General features: G+C 42.3%; 1 protein-coding gene and 1 long non-coding RNA gene across 2 annotated transcripts in view; one reads left to right on the plus strand and one right to left on the minus strand.

Moving 5' to 3' along the window:
- Positions 1-19,707, plus strand: part of NOX3 (NADPH oxidase 3) — a 66,693-nt gene that overhangs the window by 35,326 nt on the left and 11,660 nt on the right. The window contains exons 11-12 of the mRNA XM_006074367.4: positions 13,725-13,871; positions 18,755-18,879. Coding sequence (XP_006074429.4) covers positions 13,725-13,871; positions 18,755-18,879 — 272 coding nt within the window. The remainder of the gene's footprint in view (positions 1-13,724; positions 13,872-18,754; positions 18,880-19,707) is intronic.
- Positions 9,036-9,483, minus strand: LOC123327644. Its single transcript, XR_006542274.2, has 2 exons — positions 9,350-9,483; positions 9,036-9,257 (listed from the first exon to the last, which is right to left on the minus strand). It is a non-coding gene; the product is annotated as an uncharacterized LOC123327644 (long non-coding RNA).

Raw genomic sequence — 19,707 nt, forward strand, 5'->3', positions numbered from 1 at the left:
TCCCCCTTTAGACGAGTCACATCTTCTATTTGCCTATTAAATAAGTTCTGTAGAAAAGAACATCATTCAGTTTTGTTTCACCCACCCTTCTCAAGCATATTTAGCCATGGAAATTTTCTTCACTTCCCATCTTTAAGAAATGGCACTCTCACTATGGAGAACAGTGTGGAGATTCCTTTAAAAACTGGAAATAGAACTGCCATGCCGCTGCTGCTGCTAACTCACTTCAGTCATGTCCGACTCTGTGCGACCCCATAGACGGCAGCCCACTAGGCTCCTCTGTCCCTGGGATTCTCCAGGCAAGAACACTGGAGTGGCTTGCCATTTCCTTCTCCAATGCATGAAAGTGAAAAGTGAAAGTAAAGTCGCTCAGTCATGCCCGACTCTTAGTGACCCCATGGACTGCAGCCCACCAGGCTCCTCCATCCATGGGATTTTCCAGGCAAGAGTACTGGAGTGGGTTGCAATTGCTTTCTCCAATACAGCCCAGCAATCCCACTGCTGGGGATACATACCGAGGAAACCAGAATTGAAAGAGACACATGGTACCCCAATGTTCATCGCAGCACTGTTCATAATAGCCAGGACATGGAAGCAACCTAGATGTCCATCAGCAGATAAATGGATAAGAAAGCTGTGGTACATATACACAATGGAATATTACTCAGCTATTAAAAAGAATGCAATTGAATCAGTTCTAATGAGGTGGATGAAACTGGAGCCTATTATACAGAGTGAAGTAAGTCAGAAAGAAAAACACCAATACAGTATATTAACGCATATATATGGAACTTAGAAAGATGGTAACAATGACCCTATATGCAAGACAGCAAAAGAGACACAGATGTAAAGAACAAACTTTAGGACTCTGTGGGAGAAGGCGAGTAAAGGATGATTTGAGAGAATAGCACTGAAACATGTATATTACCATATGTGAAATAGATCACCAGTCCAGGTTTGATACATGAGACAGGGTGTTCAGGGCTGGTGCACTGGGATGACCCTGAGAGATGGGATGGGGAGGGCTGATTCACGTGAATATATGGCAAACCACCACACTATTGTAAAGTAATTAGCCTCCAATTAAAATTTAAAAAAAGAAAGAAATGGCACTCTGAAGCACTGGGGAAAAGCCAGACTGGAAGATATCTGGAGGTGGCAAATTCTCAACTAAGAAGTTAGAGTAAAATAAGCTCCCATCTTATGAGTTTCCAAGTGACAGACACTTGACAAATGCTTTCTCGTTCTATTTTTATAATCGTCCCAGCAACCTTAGAAAGTAGGTAGCATAATCTCTGTTTTCCAAAGGACTCCAAAGCTTTGAAGAGACTACACTCACTTTCCTGAAAACACACTGCGAATGAAAGATAATGCCAGCATTCAAACTCAGGTCCATGTGGCTCTCTGGTCGACACAGGCAGTACGTGGTAAACGTGACTGCCACCTGCAGCGTTGTAGAAAGACTGTGGAATTCCTGGCCAGAGAATCTCCCTCAGCTTGATTCCACCCTCACCAGAAGCATCAGTGCATCAGTTCACCTCTCTGAGCGGTTTCCTGATCCACACAACAGAGAAATAAGATTATATATTCAACCAGATAGTTTTAATAACAAATAAGACAAATAAATGATGTCGAACTATTTCATTGTAAATGTGTATGAAAAGAAAGTGACAGTCACTCAGTCATGTCCAGCTCTTTGCGACCCCATGGACTGTAGCCCACCAGGCTCCTCTGTCCATGGAATTCTACAGGCAAGAATACTGGCGTGCAGTTCCTGTACTGTAGCAGTTCCTGTACTGTAGCAGTTCCCTTCTCCAGGGGATCTTCCCAACCCAGGGACTGAATCCAGATCTCCTGCATTGCAGGTGGATTCTTTTCTGTTTGAGACAACAGGGAAGCCCAAGAATACTGGAGTGGGGTAGCCTACCCCTTCTCCAGGGGATCTTCCTGACCCAAGAATCAAACTGGGATCTCCTGCATTGTAGGCAGATTCTTTACCAGCTGAGCTACCAGGGAAGCCTGCAAATAGCTATAAAATTATATTAAATGTGTACTATATCTGCCAGACATATAAAAAGATTACTAGTTCATGTCAGTCATTCAGTTGTGTCTGACTCATTGTGACCCCATGGATTGCAGCATGCCAGGCTCCCTTGTCCTTTACTATCTCCCAGAGTTTGCTCAAACTCATGTCCATTGAATCAGTGATGCCACATAACCTTCTTATCCTTCATCATCCCCTTCTCCTCCTGCCTTCAATCTTTCCCAGCATTAAGGTCTTTTCCAATGAGTCAACTCTTCTCATCAGGTGGCCAAAGTATTGGAACTTCAGCTTCAGCATCAGTCCTTCCAATGAATATTCAGAGTTGGTTTCCTTTAGGATTGACTGGTTGGATCTCCTTGCAGTCCAAGGGACTGTCAAGAGTCTTCTCCAAAACCACAGTTCAAAAGCATCAATTTTTAGTGCTCAGCCTTCTTTATGGTCCAACTTTCACAGCCATACGTGAAAGTGAAAGTCTCTCAGTCATGTCTGACATTTTGTGATCCCTATAGTCCATGGAATTCTCCAGGCCAGAATACTGGAGTGGGAAGCCTTTACCTTCTCCAGAGATCTTCCCAGCAATGCAGGTGGATTCTTTACCAGCTGAGCAATAAGGGAAGCCACATACATAACTACTGGGAAAAAACATAGCTTTGACTATGCAGAACTTTGTTGACAAAGTAATGTCTCTGCTTTTTAATATGCTGTCTAGGTTTGTCATTACTAGATTACTAGTACTACTACTAATACTAATAGCCTAGGTTCAACAATCTGTTACTTCTAGAAGGCAGGGAGTAACAGGGACTTACACTTTCATTCCATTTTACAGATGAGAAAATTATAATACCTCTTTCAGATGAGTACTGTCCTCAGATTATCAATGAGAAAGCAGAAGCAGAGAAAGCTAGTCAATAACAGAATGAGAGCTTGAATCCTGGTTCTTCTTAGTTCAGTTCAGTTCAGTCCAGTCGCTCAGTTGTGTCTGACTCTTTGTGACCCCATGAATCCCAGCACGTCAGGCCTGCCTGTCCATCACCAACTCCTGGAGTTCACTCAAACTCACGTCCATCAGGTCGGTGATGCCATCCAGCCATCTCATCCTCTGTCGTCCCCTTTTCCTCCTGCCCCCAATCCCTCCCAGCATCAGAGTCTTTTCCAATGAGTCAACTCTTCGCATGAGGTGGCCAAAGTACTGGAGTTTCAGCTTTAGCATCATTCCTTCCAAAGAACACCCAGGGCTGATCTCCTTTAGAATGGACTGGTTGGATCTCCTTGCAGTCCAAGGGACTCTCAAGAATCTTCTCCAACACCACAGTTCAAAAGCATCAATTCTTTGGTGCTCAGCTTTCTTCACAATCCAACTCTCACATCCATATATGACCACTGGAAAAACCATAGCCTTGACTAGACGGACCTTTGTTGGCAAACCAATGTCTCTGCTTTTCAATATGCTATCTAGGTTGGTCATAACTTTTCTTCTTAAGCTATTAACAAATCCCATCTTCTTTTCTTTATACAACAGTTAAGTTTAACTAAGTGTCTTGCTCTGTTTGACCTTCTATAACAAAATGCATAGGTGGGGTGGCTTTAAGCAACAGAAATGTATTTCTCACAGTTCTGGAGGCTGGGAAGTCCAAAGTTAACACATTGACAGACTTGGTGCCTGATGAGAGCCCAGTTCCTGGTTTATGAAAGGTTATCTTCTAGCTCTAACTTCCCACTGCAGAAGTGGGCAAGGGAGTTTCTTGGACACTGATAGGCACTAATGTCATTCAAGAGGGCTCCACCCTCCTGACCTAATCACCTCCCAAAGTCCTCACCTCCAAATGGGAGCGGGGGTGGGGGGGGTGGGGGGGGAGGACGGGGTTAGGTTTCAACATCTGAATTTGGGGAAGGGGGCACAAACACTCAGCCTAGGGCATAAAGCAAGCAAAACAGATACTGTTTACACATGTGAACCCTACTGCAAAGCTCTGTTATTCTTTATGCTGATTTCTGTCTCTGTAAACTCTTTGCTCTTACTGTCTACCAAGTCAAACTGATTTATTCAGAAGGCTCATTGCTTCATTGTTCTCATAACACTAAAGGTCATATTATGCTTCACATGCAGAATGTGATGGGATTGTATGTCTCACTTTCATTCATTTATTCACTCAATGAGTATTTATTCAGCATCTACTATGTGCCATAGGCAAAGCTATGGTTTTCCAATAGTTATGTATAATGTGAGAGTTGGACCATAAAGAAGAGTGGGTGCCAAAGAATTGATGCTTTTGAACTGTGGTGTCGGATAAGACTTTTGAGAGCTCCTTAGACTGCGAAGATATCAAACCAGTCAATCCTAAGGGGAATCAACTCTGAATATTCATTGGAAGGACTGATGCTGAAGCTGAAGTTCCAATACTTTGGCCACCTGATGCAGAGCTGACTCATTAGAAAAGACCCTGATGCTGGGAAAGATTGAAGGCAGGAGGAGAAGGGGACCGCAGAGGATAAGATGGTTGGATGGCATCACCAGATCAATGAACATGAGTTTGAGCAAGCTCTGGGAGATGGTGAAAGACAGTGAGACCTGTTGTGCTGCAGTCCATGGAGTCACAAAGAGTCGGATGTGACTGAGCGACTGAACAGCAGCAACTATGTGCCAGGCCCTCTCATGCTGACATGAAAAGCCTACCCGTGTCCTCATATCAGACTCGCAATGCCAGACCCTTCTCTCAACATCCATTACCCCTCTGCTCCCCTTTCATATAATTTATCTTTCCTTTTTGTATTAAGGTTCACAAATTACCTTATTTCCCTTAACAGATTCTGAAGTCCTTGAGTGTGTCTCCTCTGGATATCTTCATAATTAGATATGTGTGTATATATGTACATATATACACATATATATATTTATACATGCATACACACTATAAATTTTAAATAAACCAATGAGTAAATAAGTGTCTACATGCCCCCCAAAATTAAAAAATGCCTTCTTCACAATTTTCTGTAAAATTCTAGGTTACTGAGAATAATTTTTTTGTTTAAACAAAATGTTTAGTAACTTTATAATTAAAATAATGCATTCCGATTATTTTATCATAAATAGAAAAAATTCTTCTAAGAATCCACAGAATCTTAAAGTCCTTATAGGAGCCCACAAAATCTTAATACTGTCTCCTCACTCACCATTCCATTATTATTCATGGGCTCCGTTTATGGGTTTTGTTTACGGATTTTCTTAAGGCTGTTTCAGTGGGAAGGCAAAGGAGTGATCATGAAACCATAAAACAGGAACTTTGATCTCTATTCCAAAAACTAGAAACCATGGAATTGGAAATAAAACACAATTGTTTCATGACTTATAAAAGTTGAGGATAATATTGAGACAAGCCTCCACTGAAAATCAACGTAGAGGTTGTAGTATATGGGACAAAATAAGCTAAAAGCAACTGAAGGGTTCAACCTCTCAGCTTGGCATTTGACGATACTTAGAGTGGCAAGTGACTGGTCCAAAGTCCATACCTGGCTAGCTACTGGATCAGGATAGGAGACTGTGCTTTTGATTTCAAAGCTCTTTTAGGAAAGAAGTGAGGTTTCATGCTATTGAAAGTTTAAACTGAAAATAACACTTGAGATCTACTTCCTCAAAATCTGCATGCTTGAGAAAAGTTTAGGAAATTTCTCTGTTTTAAAGCAATGCAGTGTTTGTTTGAATACAGCTATCATTAGGCTTATGTAACTAATATTCATCAGGGCCACCCACATGCCTTTGAGATATAAATACTACTCCTTCCACTAAACTGTCAGCATCTCTATAATTTTTTGAGTGCAGCAGAGCAAAGCAGTGCATTCTTATCTAACTACGTCTTCACAATTATAGATCTGGGCCATAGTTTTCAGTGTTCTGTTTTGCAACAAGGAAAGGGGAAAAAACAGCAGAGAGATGTAAAGCTGAAATTTTAAGCTTAAATAATTAAATGTGATTGGTGGGGATTTTCTTCTTTTTTGTGTAAAACACCAGTTGGCATAAAAGCAGATTTTTTTACACACAATCCTTATGTTGCAAGTCTATAGTCAAAAATTTGCACCAATGCTATTTTAGTTGTGACCATTGCAAGCTGCATCTCTTTATCCTTCTCCTCTGACACACTATTCCAGAACACTTCTAAGTAAAATGTGAGAGAATAGCCAGTAGAACTCCTGCTTCTTCTTTGGTCATAGGTAGCACTTTTTGTTTGACGCTGGGATTTTTCAAATTTCTTGCGAGCTATGTTTTTTATTTAAAATAGTGGGGAGAACGAGCAGAGGAAGAGAGAGATGTGATTATGAGGAGATGTCCCAAGGAAGCAAAATAGCAATAAGTATAATGATGCTCTGCTGTGAAGAAAATGGGTAAAAGTTGTAATATATTAAAGGAATATTATCAACCCAACAGTAAGAGCCAACTTCACTTAGTTGGAGGCAGATGAGAACGCAGTGCTCCTTTAGGATGAGGGAATGAGGGAAGGGGGTGTAAGCAGCTAGGAAGTCTCTGTGATACAATATGGAGGAAGCTGAGGGTAAAAATGCTCCTTGGCAGTAGACGCCCCCCAACTCCTGCCCAACTGGGATGATTAATTCTACATCACACTCAATTTGTGAAAAGAGCTCTTGAAAAAAATTAGGACAGTTTGCTTGTACAAACTGTCAAAATGATGAATGGAATAGGTGTGTACAAACAGGGAGGGAGGGGGCAAGTGCTGACATAAATGCATTGGCCTCTACATTTGGTTTTCCTGGTATCACATCCGTGCAGTCAGACGAGAGGATGGCCAACGGAAGGATGTGGTTCATTTTCTTAAGTGCATATGTAATCTTCAGATGATAATAAAATAGATTCTAGAAAAACTGAGATAATCTAATCTCTTCATAAATTGTCTTCCTTCATCAGTTCAATAATACATAACTGTGATAATGGGTATTTATAGTGTGTCCCGTGCAAAATGGCCTTTGGGTTCTTAACCTAATATAATAAACAGATAATTCAAATAAAAAGACAGCATGGGCCAGTGGGAACAAGGCAAAGAGGCCAAGAAAGGCAAAAATCCATACTCTCCTTAAATATATTAATAAAACAAAGGAGGGCCTGCTCCCTTTTCTAATGAATGAAAAATGCATTTAATTTAATCTGTTTAGCTTGAGAAATTATTTACTTTCACTTTCCCTCACCCTGGTGCTCTGGCTACTCCTGGAATTGATCATCTCTGAGAACCGCTGAGTGTTCTGATAAATTGAACCAGGGAGCACGAAGGCAGCTTGCATCTCCAGGAGACACACGTGCATCTCATCTTTCACTAGGCAGCCTCAAAAGAGTCCAGTTCCCCAGAAACCTTCTCCATTGCCCTGTGGGGGAAGTGACCAGTATTAATATTTTTAATATCTTGGTTTATTAACCACACAAACTATACATAACTACAGGGTTACTGTAAAAGATTCAAATAAAATATTCACTCAAAAATCTCCCTTCAAAAAAAAAAAAAAAAACTCACCCTTCAGAACAGATCAGTGGTTGCCAAGGGAGTTGGAGGAGAGCTGGACTGGACTGGGATTTGAGAGGTTAGCAGATGTAAGCTATTACATATAGAATGGATAAAAAACAAGGTCCTACTGTATAGCATGGAGAACTATATTCAGTCATTATCCTTAGATAAACCATAATGGAAAAGAATCCAAAAAAGAATATATACATATATGTGTGTGTGTGTATGCATGTGTGTGTATACATGTGTGTGTATGTGTGTTAGTTGCTCAGTCATGTCCAATTCTTTGTGACCCCATGAACTACATGTAGCCTGTTAGGCTCCTCTGTCCGTGGGATTCTCCAGGCAAGAATACTGGAATACTGGAGTGGGTTGCTATTTGCTTCTCCAGGAGTACATAGATATATATATGTACTTCAATTTTTAAAAAACAAATGTAAGTATGGCTTTAAAGAGAGGAAAGGACACTGTTCTGGGAACCCTTAAGATGAAACACATCATCTTCATTTAGCTGGTTTTTTAAAAACTCATTTCTGCTTAAAAATAAATTGGTTTAGCAATTTGAAAAAACCAAAAATCTCCCTTTATTCACCTTCCTTCCCAAACTAACCACCACTTGACTCTCCAGGGTTCTCATCTGAAACAGTCGAGCACCTTTTATTCCATTCCTTTCCTGCACATTTGTGTACATATACACACCTGCACACATATGTTTATTTTTTATAGTATTACAATAGGGATGTGGGGTTGGGGAAGGAAGGAGAGAGAGAAAGATGCGCAATTTATGTTTCTGTTTTTCATTCTAACATGGCCTGGAGCTCCTTCAAGTGTCAATGCCTATTTATTGATTTTATTTTATTTAGTGCCTTCAGTGAATTCTGTAGTATGACTGTCTCACAATTGATTTAATCATTCTAGTATTAATGAACATTTTGGTTGTCTAACAAGTATTAGAACAAACTGAGGCACAGTGAAGTTCAGTTCCCATTCACAAGGCAAAGCAGCAGCATAGCCATGAAACAGTTAACAATAACAGTAATGGCTTTCAGAAAAACTCTTATGGGCTTCCCTGTTGGCTCAGATGGTAAAGAATCTGCCTGCAGTGCGGGAGACCTGGGTCCGATCCCTGGGTCAGGAAGAGCCCCTGGAGAAGGGAATGATTATCCACTCCCGTATCCTTTCCTGGAAAATCCCATAGACAGAGGAGCCTGGTGGGCTACAGTTCATGAGGTCATAGAGTCGGACACAACTAAGCAACTAACACTTTCACTTTCAAGGGCTTAACATGATTAACAAAGGCTGGTCTTAGTCTTATAATGGATAATGGGAAAAACAATCTTATAACTTTACTTCTTTAAAACTTGATGTGGAAGCCACGTTAGGGAAGCTTCTCGATAAAAACTAGTTGCTTCAAAATCTGTTTGCTATTGTCTTCTTCCAGGATGACCTTGGCGAAAGAAACCACAAAATAAAAACCAGGACAATAATAGTTACCATTTTTTTTTAATTTTATTTTATTTTTAAACTTTACATAATTGTATTAGTTTTGCCAAACAATAGTTACCATTTATTGAGGAGGTATTATGTTTTCTAAATATCAGTCTCAGTCTTTATCTTTTCAGAGACAATGGTTCTCTTTTTGGAAAACAGTCATGAGTCCCTCCATGGAAAGTCTCCATCACCCTCCTCCATTGGAGCTGCTACCAGTTCTGTTAATATTTCATGAAGTGTGGAATGTTAGCTCAGATTACTATAACAAAACACCAAGGCTAAGTGGCTTAAAACAACAAACGTTTCTCACATGTCTGGAGGCTGGGAGCCTGAAATCAAAGTCCAGGATGATCGGGATTTTGCTGGAAGTCTGAAATCAGAGCCCAGGGTGATGGGGTTCTGGGAGGACTCTTCCTGGCTTGCAGATGACCACCTTCTTACTGTGTCCTCACATGACAGAGAGAGGGAGCTCAGGTCTCTTCCTCTTCCTATGAGGGCACTAATCCCATCACGGGGGCCCACCCTCCTGACCTCATCTAAATCTAGCCACCTCTTAAGGGCCACACAATTATCACATTGGGTTAAGCTTTCAACACATGAATTTGGGAGAGAGACAGTCAGTCCACAACAGTGGGGAATATAGGGTGCTGCCCAGGAGGAGGCAAGTTCACAGTGCAATTCCCCTGGCCTCCTGGGGGAGGAGGTCAACCCAGCGCCCTATAAATCACCTTACTGTGTGTTGAGCACGTGGAGCCTGAGGCATGTTTCACTAGTGAATGGGTTCTTCTTTCAGAACTGCATGATGATGAGCACTGCTGAGGTTTTGAGACTGATGCTGGAGATAAAATTTGGTTTCACTTCCTGTGGATGACCACCATCTTTATAATTCAGGAGTGGGGACACAGACTCCTAAGTAAGGCAGATGACCCCTTTGCTCTCTAATATCATCATGTGGTATTCATTCCGTAAGCTAGACCAGATGCCATTGAGATGGCGGCAGTATCTCAGCTCACATCTCACACGGCAGAGCACTTACTGTATCCATTAGACTTAGAGCTAAATGCTTCCGTGAAACCTACCCTTTCATCTTCAAAATAATCTTGTGAATTATTGTTCAGTGTTTTTGTTTGGGTGTTTTTTGTTGTTGTTGTTGTTTGCCATTTTAGTATGTGATCATCTAGGCTCAAATTACATAATCTGCTCCCAGTTACACAGCTTGAAGGTAGTGAAGTCAGGAAACGAGGGCAGCTTGCAGGACTCCTGGGTTCACAATGTTTAGTTACCATGTTTAGTTTCCTTTCTTGGAAAGGAAAAAGCCCCTTGGAGGGACCCTGGGTCATAGATAGATAATTTTTAGCCCCATTTCCACCCTCAGGAAATCAATTTGGGTCTAAAGGTTGTATTTGAGGGTGTGTCCTCTGCCTTGTTCCGTGTCTGTGAGTAACTAACCAGGCCATGGCACGAGAACCTCTGATGGAAGAGTCTGGAGCTCTTGTAGTAAAATAGACAAGTAGCTTTCCTTAATACATTTTCTAGAATTGTGTATCCAAAAATGGCACAGGGCCATTTCCCACTGGGTCCAGATGACCTGGGTCAAACACTCTTAAAGAGAAGCCCAGGCTGCAGGGAAGCTGGGGGTGGGCTGGAGCTGGGACCCAGGCACCCCAAGATTGGCTGTGACGGAGTTTGTCTGGTGGCTCATGCCGGGAACAAAGTGAAAGCAGAGGCCTGGGACAGGCCACATGCGCACAGAGTTCCCCAACTCCGTGACACCATCCTGGAGCCGTCCCCCATCACGTCTGGGGATCCGTTAGGTCCACAGAAATGTGTGGGCCGAGTTGTAAAAGAAAGAACTTCATTACTACAAAAGTTCAGAACTTTCATCATTTTCCTGAGGACGACTTTCTGTGTAACAAAACCTTTTAAAGTTACCTGAGGTATTTTAGGCCTCTGTTATTCACTGTAGAATCCTGAAAGCCATGCTTTATTCGGGTAACCGATTTTAGGGTGGTTTTATTTTTGGAGACTGGGGCGGGGTGAGGGTTGGGAAGCACAGATCACAGACGTGCAGCCTATTGTTTGGGACATTTGTTCTAGCGTTGACCAGACCCTTCCTACGGGAGGAAATGCAGAGGTGGGACCGTTGGTCCCTTCACAGCGAGCGTCCCTCAACATTAGAAAGATGAAAGGGAGGCAAAGTAAATACGCTTTGCCTCCGTTCAAAGTCCGTTTTCTCCTTTTTCTGCCTGAAGCACTTCTCCTGGGCCCATTCAGTGCCCTTCCATTGCCTCCTGCACCAAAGCCGCCCAGTGTCACCGATGAGTCAATTACAGAGGGAAAAACACACAAAGCCATTACAAGGAAGCAAAAAAGTATAAAAGGCTTGGCAAACCCTCAGAACACTGACACACAGCTAAGCCACAAGAAAGCAAGGACAGGAATGATTTCTGTTTGAAAGAATAAGGGTCAGTAAGTGGAGGAAGCTGAGATGTGACTGTTTTTCAAGTAAGGGTGATTGGAACTGGATTTGAAATGAGAAATTCTCTTTTTTTTAAATGATACTTTTGTTTATTTCCTAGATGAGTATATTTTTAGCATGTTTCTTAAAGAGTGAAAATAGTAGAAAATACGTCAATGATGTTTGTTTTATACCAAATGCCACCATTAATGTTCTCAGATAAAACAACCTACCAGGGGGCAGGGAGGAGAAGGATCATAGATAAGAATGGCATTAAATTCAGTCAGGGTTTTCGTTTCCATGGGGAGCCCAGTGAGCCAAAGGCTGGGGGCTGAGGTTTGGAAATAATAATTTAAATGAGGCACCTCACAAAGTGGAAAGAAGATAGCAGTATCAGCCTCATAGGACATAAAGTCAGCTTCCCGGCCTCCATTCTCCCTTCCTTCCGCTCCCTCGCCCCCATACACCCCCAGTCCATCCTCAAGATGCCGCCAGAGTGGTCCTTCCCCGGGTCCTTCCTCAGATGACATCATTCCCCCCTGAGCAGCCTGCAGTGTCTTCCCCTGTGACTCAGAGTAAAAGTCAATATGGCCCTACAGCCCCCCGCCTGCACCTCCTGCCTCCCCCTCAGACCTCACCTCTTGCTGCTTCCAGCAGTCTCACTTTACCCCCACCCCCGCCCACCCAAGAGCTCCTGCCCTGGACCTCTTTACTCTGTTGCTCTCCCAACCCTTCAACTTCCTCCGTGGCTGGGCTTAAATGTCTCCTGTCCTTGACATAATACTGCAGGACGTTCCAGCCTGTCTTCGTTTCTCCGTAGGACCGATCACCCTCTGATGTGGCCTATATTTCACTTATTCACTTATCACCATCATTTTTTTCTCCCTCTAAAATGCAGACTCCATGAGCACAGGGAATTATTGGCTCTTTTGTCTGCTCTTCTAGTTCCAGAGCCAAGAACACTCTTGACATAGAGTAGGCATTGGTAGATGTACGATCACCAGAGGGGCCTGTGGACTGAGACAAAACTGAGAAGAAGCTCGTCTTGGGCTAGGAGGGGGGAACACGCCTAGGAGCTACTGTTTGTCCTGAGGTTAAGATTCCAAGTGCCCTTCCAAGCAGCAACTGTCCAACAAATAGGGAGGCTCTGAGCTTTTGTTCCTCACTATTAATTTAATAAATTCCTGCACAGACCTGGAGAGAATAGGCAAAATGCTTAGCCTTGAAACACATTCTGTGATTTTTCTTTTCCTCATGAATATGATTTGCTAATTAAATCTCGTCTGGAAGTTTCATAATGTGATGATGGTGAGATACAGGCTGGCAGCAGAGGGGAGGGCGAGAACACTGGCTATTGGAGGCGATATTTCCTGGTGGAGATCAGGCTAGCCCTCTCCTCTATCTTGTTAAGCAGCATCTCTTTGGGGAGGGGGTGCAGCAAAGAGCAGTAGGCAGTAGTGGGTAGGAGTGTGAGAAAAATAGGAGAATTAATAGACCTATCTCCTATGGTTTCTTCTAGATATAATTATCTGAAACCCAAAGTACAAAGCTCAGCCTTGGTTTTAGCAAACTCAAACTGCTACCTGTCACATGCCCTTTGCTAAATACAGAGAGTTAAAGAAAGAAAAAATGTTCTTCAACATCATTTCATTATAGCAGTTGACACAAGACCACTGCCACCACCCACCAGCCTCCTTGGACACTAATAGGTCTGGTTGAGAGCAAACTTCTGGTCTGCAAGGTTGATTCTGCAGTTACCATAATCTTCACCCTCTAGAGGTCATGACTGGTGAAGTCAATTAGTGAACAAGCCTTTGTGTCTCTAGAGAAGAAGGTCCAAATCCAGAACTTAGACCACAAGTAAAGATGAATAGGATTGGTCTAATGGTTTATCCCCCTTTAGGAAGCAGTGAAAGGCACAGCTAGTTATGATTATTAACCTCGTTCAGACTCAGCACATCTGTAAGAATGGGGTAAACTGATCCTTATCCAGAGAAACCGGCAACAACCCACAGGCTCCTGACTCTGAATTCATTCTGGGCCTTTTCAAACACAAGGTGAGTGTTCTGTAAACAAATCACAGTGTAACTGTTTACTGGCAGAGAGAAGCATGTTATTTTGTAGAAGTGCCCATTTGGACTCAAATAATGGAGGCTAAGTAGTCTGCGATTATTGGCATGTCGTGAAAGGATAGACCAATCTGTTTTCTTGCCCTCTCTCTTGACAGGTGTATTTCTATTGGATTTGCAGAGATCCAGGAGCCTTTGAGTGGTTTGCTGATCTCTTACTCTCACTGGAAACAAAGATGAGTGAGCAAGGGAAAGCTCACTTTCTGAGTTATCATATATTCCTTACTGGCTGGGATGAAAACCAGGTATTGATAAGATTCAGAATGGGCAATATTATCTAATTTGTGTTATGATAGAGCAAAGACGAATAATTTCAGTAGTAAGCTCTACGATTATCAGGTAGCCTGAAAGTATTGTTTTTATGTTCTTTAAAAGAAAAGAGGAGAATAAAATAAAGCCAGAGTAGAGCTATTCACATTATAGCAGTAAAAGGAATAGAAAAGGAGATTAGAAAAGAACTTGATCAAGGTGAGAAGATTCCAAGTTTGGAAACTCAAGAAAAATTACATCATTGGAAATTGCCTTTGAAATTTAGTATTGTCAAGCAGACATTGTGGATCAGCTCTATTGTCCTGAGCTCTCAATTGGTTCTAATTCTATGCTTTGAGCTGTTCAAACAGAAAAAATTCGCAGATGTTGACATTCAGCATTTTGTATTGTAAAACTTGTGAGTTCCTACAAAAAATAATTGTTCCTACAGAAAATAAATATGAATATATGATTTATCTAGAGATTTATTTTTCTTAAGGCATTCTTAGAAATTGCTTGCATGTATGTTTATACACCTAAGATCAAAATGATCTTCTGTTAGAACAGGTGTTCTGCCTTGTCCATTAATACGTATTGCTGCTGCTGCTAAGTCGCTTCAGTCGTGTCCGACTCTGTGCGGCCCCATAGACGGCAGCCCACCAGGCTCCTCTGTCCCTGGGATTCTCCAGGCAAGAACACTGGAGTGGGTACGCCATATTAAAGTTAGGTTTACCAAAAGTAACGTACTATATATCAAAATATCGCACTATGATAGTGTTTCAGTGCTAATAGTATTGAATGATCACTGCTACATTTTAAATGTTTTCTAACTTCTCTAATGTGAAAGCTAACAGCCAAGTGATGAAGTGATTACGGCAGTGGTGGTTTAGCCTCTAAGTCGCGTCCAGCCCTTGCGACCCCATGGACTGTAGCCCGCCAGGCTCCTCTGTCCATGGGATTCTCCAGGTAAGAATACTGGAGTGCGTTGCCATTTCCTTTTCCAGAGGATCTTCCCAACCCAGGTCTCCTGCATTGCAGGCAGATTCTTTACCAACTGAGCTATGAGGGAAGTTAGAAAACATTTAAAAGGTAGCAGTTATTATTCAATACTATTAAGGCTGAAACTTCGTTAATGTGGAAGCCAACAGTAATGTGATCAAGTGATTACTAGGCTATGACATTTATGTCCTAATCAGCACTTCTGTGACAGTTAGTGTAGATATTTAAGGAAAGCATGTTTGAGCCAGAGATTTGCATTAGTCACTAAATTTACAAATGAATGCACTCCTGAGTCTTTGTCTCTCTCTCTCTCTTTCACACACACACACACATACACACCCACACACTTTGGCCCTATAGAATATCACTGTAATTTGACTCTGTGTTTCTGAAAATGAATAAGATTTTGCTTGAAATTCAGTTGCTAAATGTTTTTTTAGGGTCTTATTTGCAGTCAGCCTTAAATATTTATTCCTCTGGGGTACTTTGAAATAGAGATTTCTTGGGAACTAGACTCGAAACACCTTCATGAATTAAATAGTGTAAATTATATTTTCCAGAAAAACACTTTTCTTTCAAGTGGGATTTTTGACTAGTGACCCATTTGGTGAAGTGCAAACACAGCCTTTGTCTTCTGCTTTCTGGTCCCGTGCTTGCTCTTCTGCTTCTATGGTGGATTGATTTTGAGTGTCCACCTAGGCAATCCCAGTCATTTGGAAGGTGCAAGATGCAGGCTCTGTTTGATTCTGTGACAACACAGCTCTGCCCCATCGCATCGCTGCCACTTCCAAAAGTACACTGTAAGAGATACTTTTCTTCTGAAAATAGTAAACTAAAATCGACACGTTCTTAAATTTTTGCCATGACATGTTGGAAATTCTCGAGATGCTTAAATTTCAGGACAAAATAATTGGTACATGCTGTCAGTCAGGAATCAAGAGGCTGTTTTAGAAACACCCAATTGTTAAACTGAATTCAACAACCTCAAAGTGGCAGAATGACAAGAACAGAAGGGACAGATGGAAAAGGTATTATGAAGGGCAAATCAACAGTGTTTGGAGATTAATTGAACATTGGGCAGAGAAATATGGAGCAAATATAATTCCAAATGTTGAACACCAGTGATTGGTAGCTGGAGAGTAAAATGGTCGGAAATGAAAAAAACCTCTTTTTTCTATTGAACAATACCCAAACTTAGCATATACCTCCAGGCACCCCCTGACCCTGACCTGACAGCAACCCCCTTGTTCTATACAATTCCTGTCATTCGCCACTGGCCCCAGAGCCACCAAAAAGTGTGTGTTCTCCAATCACACCGAGGACTTTCTTGCTTCCATCTCCCCTCACACTCTTTCCTTTCCCTTCAATGCAATGTTAAAGCGCCTCAGTCATGTCTGACCCTTTGATACCCCAGGGACTATAGCCTGCCTGGCTCCTCTGTCCATGGGATTCTCCAGGCAAGAATACTGGAGTGGGTTGCCATTCCCTTCTCCAGGGGATCTTCCCCCGTCAGGGATCGAACCCACGTCCCTTGAGTCTCCTGCATTGGCAGGCGGATTCTTTATGACTAGCACCACCTGTCTGTCTCTCCTGCTGCCTACTGCATGGAATCATCCTTTAAAGCCCAGTTCCCACAAAGGCCTTCCCCAGTTCTCTTAGTTAAAATTATTTGAGGTTAACTTAGGTCTCCAGTTCACTGCGGGTGGTTCAGATCATAGTATTTGTGCACACGGGCTTCCCTGGGGGCTCAGCTGGTAAAGAAGCCGCCTGCAATGCGGGACACCTGGGTTCGATCCCTGGGTTGGGAAGATCCCCTGGAGGAGGGCATGGCAACCCACTCCCATATTCTTACCTGGAGAATCCCCGTGGACAGAGGAGCCTGCGGAAGAGGGGAGGTGGCTACACTCCATGGGGTCACAAAGAGTCGGACACTACTGAAATGACTAAGCACACTTGTGCACATGGTCTGTCCCTTCCTCCAATGACCAGTTCCTCACAGAGCGGAGACCTTCTCTCTTTCTTCTTTGTACTCAGATTCATAACATTCTGCCTGCCTAGGGCAATCACTTAACAATTGTAGGTGGAAGTAACTTGATGTCACAAATTATTTGGAAAGTGTAATAATTCATTTTTAGCTAGGATGGCCAATTTGAAGGTACAGGAAGAATTCTACACAGAAATATGTTTGGGGAGTTTAAGATGCAGTCCTCTACTCAGGTAGGAAGATGACAGTTTGGGAGAGAAAGTTTGATTCACCTATGTAGGTGATGCTAATTGGGTTGTGAAAATGGAAGTTCTTTGGGGAGTAGTGGTCTGAAAGAGATTCAGAGAGCTGAGCTAGAGACTGGGAAGGCAGTCTTCCCATATGGAGACAGGGGAATAGGATAACAAAATAACAATTACTCTTTCTTCAATCAGAACAAGAACAAGAGAGAAGTAGAAGAACTAGGATTTTGTAATGAAAATAGAATCAAGAAGCAGTGCTTGGCCACATGGTAGAGAAGCCAAGAAGAATAAGGCCTGAGTTGCTCATTAGATTTGGCACTTAGTCAAAAAGGGAATCGACTGTCCCTGGCTTCTTCTTCCACCCACTGCTGGAACCAGTTTCCTCTAGGGTTAGCAAAAGGGCTGTGGGGACACAAAAATTCCATTCTAATCTGGAGGCCGATACAACTCTGACCTTGAGTTCCAGTTCTAATAACGGGGCTTCTGCCAGTTTCCAAGACTCAGTCCTCAACTACCACTTCTGTTCTTAGCTTTGAACCCTTGTCTTCTATTTTATGCTTTACTCTCTGTCTAAACCTGCCTAAGAAGAGGGCACTGCCTGATGTTTGCCAGTTTTCCCTCTCTTGCCTGAAGTCCTCTTCCCACGCTCAATTCCTACAGTAGCCCTGCTACCTGGGCTCAGACTTGCCTAATGGCAACTCCTTGCAGCCTGGATTTCTGTGACTCCACCAAAGTCTCCGTCATCTACTAGCTTGTTAGGGCCCAGCCTCCTTATCCCTGGCTGCTTTCTAGACCGATGAGAAGCATGCCAGGGAAGCCAGTCTTGCAGGATCATGGGGTAAGAGTTGGGCCCTGCAGTGCTGCTACTCCAAATGGTCAGAGGAATTGAACAAATGAAGTACCCAAGGGTAAAACCCATGAGCTCAAGAGTTTTGGAGGGGCCTGAGCAGAGCAAACACAGATTTCAGGAGTTAGGAAGCAAGAATCCTTCTTACCTATCAGAGTTCAGCATGGGCTGAAACAGATGATAGCAATTTATAAACTCATCACTAGGCATGGCTATGCCCCAGGCTCTGACTTATCAACTACCTGATGCCTGGGTGCTTTTGTGCAATTTAAAGGCAAACCGTTGGCCACAGAGCTCTAATCTTGCCCTTTACGAGGTCTGGCAACTTGTTCTGCCTGCCAGACTCAACATCCTCCCAGCATTTGAACTTGAACACAGATCGTTTCACTCCAAAAGGCAGATCTAACTGTAAAATCCAGCTTCACTCTAGGCATTTTCTATCACTTTAATCTGTCAGGGCCCTTCTCAGATCCCTAAGGTTTACTGTGAAGTGAACAGGGGCAGAGCTAGAGATTAGTTTTTGAGAAATTTGGCAGGAAAAAGGTAGCTTAGTATCTGCTTTGCCTTACCCCTTTTCACTATATTACCTGCATCCTCTCAAGAAAAATCTTTCCAGGCTCACGTTTCTGCATGTCAACCACATAGAAGGCACTTTGTTTCAATAGTGCCCAGGTGGAATACAAAGAATTTCCCATAAAAAATAATTGTGTGTTAAATCTACAAATGAGCATAATTACATCATCCTTATTTATTAAAGTTTTTTTTCCCCCTCTGAACACCCATCTGATACCACAATTTTTACTTTAGGCCTTTCACATAGCTTTACACTGGGATGAAAATGCTGATGTGATTACAGGATTAAGGCAGAAAACCTACTATGGAAGACCCAACTGGAATCATGAGTTCCAGCAGGTTGCCTTCAGTCACCCCAGGTGAGCAGCTCTCTCTCCTCTGTCTCTTGGGAGCCTCCAGGAGAGACACAGTCTCCATTGTTGCGGGAATGGAAAGCAGCTCTCGAGCACAAACCGGTTAATCCACAGCAGTGGGCCTTTTGTTTAGAGTAAAACATTGACCTTAGAAAAAGTAATCATGGGCTATTTCAGGAACCACGAACCTATGCATGACCATCTTCCAATATCTGACAAGTGTCAACTGCGTTGAAATTTGTCATTGTTGTTGTTTAGTCGCTAAGTCAGGTCTGAATCTTTGGCAACCCCATACACTGTAGCTCTCTGTCCATGGGATTTCCCAGGCAAGAATACTGGAGTGGGTTGCCATTTCCTTCTCCAGGGGATCTTCCTGACCCAGGGATCAAACCCACATCACCTGCATTAGCAGGTGGATTCTTTACCACTGAGCTACCAGGGAAGCCCTAAAAATTTTTAATACTTAAACTCAATTGAAGATGGTATTCCTTTTTTATTTTTATTTATTTATTTACTTATCAAAGTAGCCTCTACTATGTCTTTGCATTAGATTTTTAGGATGGATTATTTGTGGGCCAAAAGAAATAGAGCTGAAAAAGAATTTAGGGATTATATTTATCTTTATTTATTTTTTAAATTAATTGTTATTGGAGTACAGTTGATGCACAATGTTGTGTTAGTTTCTGCTGTATAGCAAAGTGTCTCAGTTATATATATATATATTCTGTTTCATAATCTTTTCCATTATGGATTATCACAGCTACTAAATATAGTTCCCTGTACCATACAGTGGAGAAGGCAATGGCACCCCACTCCAGTACTCTTGCCTGGAAA

The sequence above is a fragment of the Bubalus bubalis genome, chromosome 10, assembly GCF_019923935.1.
Source record: "Bubalus bubalis isolate 160015118507 breed Murrah chromosome 10, NDDB_SH_1, whole genome shotgun sequence".
Classification (NCBI taxonomy): Eukaryota; Metazoa; Chordata; class Mammalia; order Artiodactyla; family Bovidae; genus Bubalus; species Bubalus bubalis.